Source organism: Aplysia californica, unplaced genomic scaffold (assembly GCF_000002075.1).
Source record: "Aplysia californica isolate F4 #8 unplaced genomic scaffold, AplCal3.0 scaffold00070, whole genome shotgun sequence".
Classification (NCBI taxonomy): Eukaryota; Metazoa; Mollusca; class Gastropoda; order Aplysiida; family Aplysiidae; genus Aplysia; species Aplysia californica.
In genome coordinates, this window is record NW_004797340.1 from 1,272,653 (window position 1) to 1,279,551 (window position 6,899).

The 6,899-nt window shown below is 40.8% G+C and overlaps 1 protein-coding gene across 2 annotated transcripts in view; it reads right to left on the reverse strand.

Moving 5' to 3' along the window:
* LOC101848808 (protein Wnt-11b-2) overlaps positions 1-6,899 on the reverse strand; it is a 207,544-nt gene that overhangs the window by 18,653 nt on the left and 181,992 nt on the right. For both annotated transcript variants that reach the window (XM_013079991.2, XM_005093834.3), the window contains exon 5: positions 2,458-2,741. In XM_013079991.2, the coding sequence (XP_012935445.1) occupies positions 2,458-2,741 (284 nt within the window). The remainder of the gene's footprint in view (positions 1-2,457; positions 2,742-6,899) is intronic.

Genomic DNA, 6,899 nt, shown 5'->3' on the forward strand with positions numbered 1-6,899 from the left:
GTTGTATTGAAAAGTGAGACATAACAGCTTCCACAATCTGTTGATATTATATAAGAGTTATATTGAATAGTTTTTCTGCGTGTGTTCTTAACTTTCTTTAGATTAATCATTTTTCTCCTCGTTCATGTTGTCGTTTTCTGTTTCAAAGATCGGAAGGCGTTTATCAGGTATAGGTACAGTTGGGGATATCATGGCCAGGTACGAAATAGTAGGCCATTAGGCCAACACATAGGCATAATAAAAATGAAAAGTTAAACAATGGACAAACTAACAGAAATATGGGGAGGTGGTAAGAAAATGTCTACCGATAGTAAATACATGTAGAAAAAAGAAAATATATCATTGACGCACGGAAAGTCAAACTGGCTGATAGACAAGATGACATTTCCCAATCCTCATTTCTCACCGTTGAAAAGAATCCAAAATGTTTTGTCGTCTATTAGGCCCCGTTCCAAACAAGGCGCAGCCGAGTATCTGTTGTTGAACATCTATGCTAGACATCAGACCCAGTTGTGATTTATTGATGCAACACTCACAAACACTGTTTATATAGCTATTGACCAGCCACGCACGTCAAATCCCTCACACTGTTTATGATAGCCCAGGGATTTGTTTTACGATGAGCTGACCGAACGGCACAGCGCGCCAGCAATTGAGGGAAAGTAAACCGCTCTGCCCGCAATTGAAATGTGGAAAACAAAACAAAACAAAACAAAAAATGCGCAAATATAAAAAATGCGAAAAATAAACTAACAAAAAAAGTAAAATGCGAAAGACAAACTGATTGTTTGTTTGAACAGAGCTGTGGGGATTGTCCTGCTGTGATGTTTAGCAGACGGACCCTACTGGTATTGTCTGCTGGTTTGATTACTCGATTTGGGGGCCGTCCATTTCTCTGTCTGGAAGTTGATGCCACGTTATTTGCGCGTCACGGTTGTGAGTGTTGTGTTTGGATTCGTTTTCTCTTTCTTATTTTAGCTCACTGTTGAGTGACGTTATTAGGCCATTCCGGAATTTTCCGCTGTGGATTTTTACCTGACAGAACCTGGAAATAACTGGTTCGCTTATTGTTATTTATTGCCTGCTGATTTGATTACCAGAACCCTATGTCTAAACTACTCGACAAGTTGTTTCGTGAAAGTTGACAGTTTGTTTAAGCCATATGTTGGTCTTAGTGCAAGCAATTTTCTACTTCTATATCAGAATTGTAATCCTTATGTACGCTCTAAAGGGACGAAACAAAACTGACAATTGTGAAAACTTGAAACGAGCTGATATTTAAGCGTTTCGACCTGCAACTCGAAGAAACAGAAACAAAAGCGACATCCACATCACCAACAGCAATAATAACAATAATAACAATACCACCACCACCACTGCCACGTCTACCACTGCCACCACCACCACAATCAACAACAATAACAACAATAACACATAACAAAACAAACACAAAGCAAGCGACAACAGCAATCTACGGTAACGAATGTAAATATTGTGTAGATGTTCTTGCCAGTTTCTAATCTAGATCCTACAAATTGTCAAAAACAGTGACCTGACACACAGATATATTGTACAGAAAAAGGACAAAAAGCCGTATCAGTCATGTTTAAAGCCGAAGGTCGCTGGAGGCACGATCAAAGGGCGTATTTAACAATGTTTACAGAAGGACTATTCCTTTTTGAGACGTGGTTTGAAGCTTTCTTTTATAGAATAACAATAGAAACACAAGACTATAACACTTATGAGTTTGCCTTCACTCTTGGTAAACGTCTATCGCAATACAAAAAAGATTGAACCTCAAGTATCATCGTCAACAGTATAGTGATTCTGAAAATCAAGGGTAACGTTTTTGCCCCTTGTTCAGTTTCTTTAAAATACAAGGAAAGTTTTCTCTTTAACCAAACATATATACACACCAATGAAACTAAACGTCTGCTATAGGTAGGGCAATGCCCACTTTTGGTGTAGCTCAAGATTTCTGGAAACCCTCGAAATCTGGGTTAGCCCGCTTGTCCTTAAGTGACCATATTATAGTAATATCTTATAACATGGGCAAACTACGCCAGCGGGCCAGATCCAGAACACAAGCTCTTTCAGTCTGGCCCACGAGTCGACCCAGTAATTGAGAATGAATGTGGGCAGTGGTGAGTTTATAATGCTTCAAACAAACAAACAAACAAACAAACAAACAAACAAACAAACAGACAAACAAACAAACAAGTAAACAAATGAACAATAACAACAAACAAAAACAAAACAAACAAAATGAACAACAACAATGATGTCAACGACCATCAAACAAACAGACAGAAAGACCCTTCCCCATAAAACAACAACATCAATAACAAGAATAAGAACATCATCAACAACAACAACGGCAACAAAGATAACAACACTTATAACAACCAAGCAAAGACACAAACAACCAAACAGAAGACAAATCAACAACGGTCTCACCTTCCTCCCCACGCGGAAGTTATGTCTATTCATCATGGCTTTCTTGGACGTCTTGACCTTGCCCTTCTTGTTCCTCAGCGTGGCGTCCGTGAACGCCTCTCCGAACAGGAGGCCGAAGTGAAGGTCGTCGCCACAGCCGCCCCACTTGAAGTTTCCCGTAGGCGTCGTGTTGGGCAGGACGCCACAGCTGCATTTGGTGGTCACACCGATACTGCAGGCACGGGAGATGGAATGGACGAGGGCAGAGGAGGAGATGCCATACACGTAGGCTTGTTCTCGGGTGCCTGAGGGGAGAGACGGGTAGGAGGTTGGGGGGGGGGGGGGCAATGGGGAGAAAATTATATCGTTTTTGTTTAATTTTAGTAGGTAAAGGTTGTTTGTTTGTTTGATTGATTGATTGGTTGTTTGAGTAAGGAGAAGCGCATCGACACTATACACGTATCAGTCATTTAGTGCTTGGGAAAGTAAGACTGACAAACAGAAACAAAAAAGAAAGTAAAGAATTAGGACCTACCAATAGCGCCCTCCAACCACTCGCGTAATTAGAGTTTTAATGCACTTTCAACACATATAGCTCATATAAATGCCGAAAATCGGAAGTGTTAACAGACAGCAACAACCAAACAAAAAGAAGATGGAGCGAAAAAGACAAGGGATGTTTGCTAGAAGTTTGAAGGAGCAAACCATAGCAGTGTATCCGTCAACTACACACGACAATGGGGACAACATTTGTCGTCGGAGTAAATTTCACAACCTTACACCATTCATTAAAAGCAAGGAGGAATTAAGAAAACAGGCAGAAATAACAAAGCGGCAGAAAAGGAGAGGGCCTACCAGTGGCGCCTTCCAACCACCCACTTCATCATGGTATGTGTAACATAATGTTATAATCTCATTGTAAGGTATGATGTGGTATGCTATGGTTTCTTATTGTCTATTATGGCATGGTGGAGTCTAATTTGATACGCTATCCGATATTTTAATATAGGTGTTTTTGCATCCCCCATCGACATAATTTAGATCATATTATAAGAGCCGGGCTATTTCAACCTTGCTTGTCAGGGCTGAAAGGGATACAATATCCCTGCATACGGGGGTAATTGTACTCGTATAAAAACCAAAAACAAAACCCAACAAAACCTCACCACATATGAACCGAACTTATGTCTTCTTTGTGCGATGGCTAAGCGCCCATTGGTGCACCACAGACAACAACACAGACGGGAGAATTTAGTTTGCGTTGAGTAATGAGAAGTGCATCGACACAATAGATGGATGGTTTGTTTTATTTTATTTTAATAGAGGTTTTACGGCACCTAGTCTGCTCACCTTTCTAGCTTCACCGCACAAAGCCTGCTTCGACTATCAAGGCACCCAAGAAATAGCAGGTCACAAAATAGTGTGACAAATATTCAAAAGAAGTAGAGCAAAATGACGATAGTAAAGATTAGGAAAGAAAAAGCAGCAGTTCGCTGTAGTAGTTCAGGCATAGTTATGAACATGGCATTTTTGGATTAGCCCATTTACAATTCTTCTGTGCACTAGAACGAGAAACGTCCCCCCTTTGGGAATGGCCAAAAGACACTTCAGTCAGTTGCACCGCCCCGGGGAGTGGATCCTTTGTTTCTGGGGAAAAATTAGAAGTATAGACAGAAAGACTAAAGGGAAAGAAAAGGAAGGAGTGCCAACTGTGCCCTCCAGCCATCCGCGACAGGCTAAAGGAGGCTACAGTTTATTTTGAATTAATTAAGAAGAGGACATTAACACAATAACGCTAATAATGTGTTGCTGGGAAAGAACATGATAGACAGATACAGTCATGTTTAAGTATTATTGTGTGACTTTAACGCCTCTTCCAACATTGAAAAGTTACGTAAGAGACGGGATCTATGAAGCAGTGCCCTTTTCTTAAAGAATCGAGCTAAGTGGGCAGAGAACCTGAAAAGTCTCCAAAACTTCAATAATGCACTGTGGGTGTGAGTTGTGAACAAAGAAATTAAAAGAAACCTAGCCCACCAACACGACACAACTTTCTAGTCGTGCTTTTCTTACTTTCAATTTCCACAACTCACAGACAAAAGAGATGACCAACTGTTTTGTCGTTGTTCGGTACGGGCCAGGGATTCAAGCAAGTCATTGTAGTCCGTTTAGTCCATTTCATCTTGAAATATCGTTGCTAAGCATTTCCTCTCATGAAATCAACAGGTCTCGGTACGTAAGTTCAGAAAATAGACAGTTGAATTGGAGAGAAAAAAAATGTCAAGAAAGTCAGGGCTGGGACGCTTTTGGAATTTCAAGTATTGATGACTGTCTACACCTGGGAGGTCTTTCCATAGAAGTGGGGAGTGGGGCAAAGTGAATAACGGCCTTATAAGATTAAATAGTGAAAGCTCGTCGAAACTAAACACATGGGGGCGTCAAAGCAAGCCAAATTTGAATTGTCTGTTAGAGTTTGAGGGACATAATTCAATAAATGGCCTATCACGTGTCTGTAACTGGAGTTTGAAGACATGCTGTCAGTATATTCTTGTTTATCATGTGAGTACGTATGGCTAGACTCTTTAATTCCAATATCAAGTCTGTGCTCCTTAACGGCTGCAAAACGTGGAAGACAACAAAGACAGAGCTGAATAAAGTCCAGATTTTCATCAACAGATGTATGGGGAGCATCCTAAGAATTAAGTGGCAGGATAGAATAAGAAATGAAGAGCTGTGGAAAAGGACAGGGCAAAAGGATAATATAGAAGTAGAAATAGGACTAAGAAAGTGGCGTTGGATGGGACACACCTTCAGAAAGCCCAGCAGAAACATCACATGACAATCACTGCAAAGGAACCCACAGGGAGCACGAGGCAGGGGTAGGCCACGGGAAACATGGAGGTGTGTGGAAAGGGACATGAGAGAGATGAAGCTCACTTGGAACGAAATAGGAAGGATGGCCCAGGACAGAGATAAATGGAAGGAGCTTGCATGTGGCCTATACCCTGCCAGGGGTGAAAGGCACTGATGATGATGACATATGGCTAGCTGAATGCTATCTTGAGTAGTATACTCCGGTTTCCGACTTTTGTCAAGGCTGTGGCAAAATAAAATTGTCCCTCTGAGCGCAAAATTACCACGGCTAATGCCCTTGTTCCGTAGAATTTCAGTTTCATTTTTAATTATTAATAGTTTTCAAGACTGAAAGCTAGTGCTTACAAAATTATTTTATGTTGAAACGGAAAAATTAAGCTAAAGCAAAAAAAAAAAAAAGACCGTAGGTACAAAAAGTAAAGCACTAATAAATAAAAAGATAAATGAATAACTGAATAAATATTTTACAAATGAATAAATAAATAATTAATTGATAGATGAAAAAATAAAAATAAATGAAAGAATAGATAAAGAAAGAAAGAAAGAAAGAAATATATATTTTCAAAATCCCCCCCCCCCCCCCCCCCCCGAAAAAAGCTGCAAAAATTTAAAAAACCAATGCAATTTATCGTTCTTTTCAATATCTTTGGAACTCCCCCATCCCCACCCCCACCTCACTCCAACGTTCCCATCATATTTGCTAAGCATGAACCCCATGTACTGAGTGGATGGTCCGCTATCTACCAGCGTTTAAACCGACTTTCCTTTGAACTTCAGGGCAAGAGCTCAACGCACACAAGTGGCGATAGCATTGTCAGTTTACCGCCACACGCCCCAGTCCGCATACTTTAAAGAGTTTTAATGAGCTCCGACGCCCTTTCAACTCTTAACCCTCTTGATCCTCTCCCCCCCTCCCCCTACACACCCTTTCTCCAAAAAATAAAAAATAGAAGAAAGAACAAAACCAAAGAACATTAAAATTCGTCCCGCATGTCTCTTTCAGAATGCTAGTCACACAAATTGGGATGAGTGTCAGTAGGTACAGGTTTACGACCCACCTTCACAAATAGGGCGGCATTGGTGACACACAGTTCACAAATCATAATAATATATAATACTAGCACCTTACAATAGAGGGAGCGGTGGCGGAGCGGTTAGATTGCTCGTCTTCGGAGTGGAAAGTCCGGATTTCGAGCCCCGGTTCGGACACAGATTTTTTTCGCCCCCTCCTGCCCACCCAGCAGTAATGGGTACCTGACTTCGAGTAGGGGAAGTACAGGCGGCGTGGAAAGGAACTGCCATACCACAATATGCCGAAGGCCCAGGAAGTTGTCTCATGAACAAGGCAATCTCCTATGTCCGGATCGGATGCGGGAACAACTTTTTACCTTACTAGAGTAGAGAACACAAGAGAGACGATGATGTGCGGACAACAATTCAAAATATAGTTTGACCACAGGTACCTTGGCGTTTGTTTTTGTTTTTGTTTTTGTTTAAAAATTGGAGGGAACAATAATGTATACACATTGTAGATATAGTAATATATGAATATTATATCATATACACATAATATTGTGGGCGTAATTATA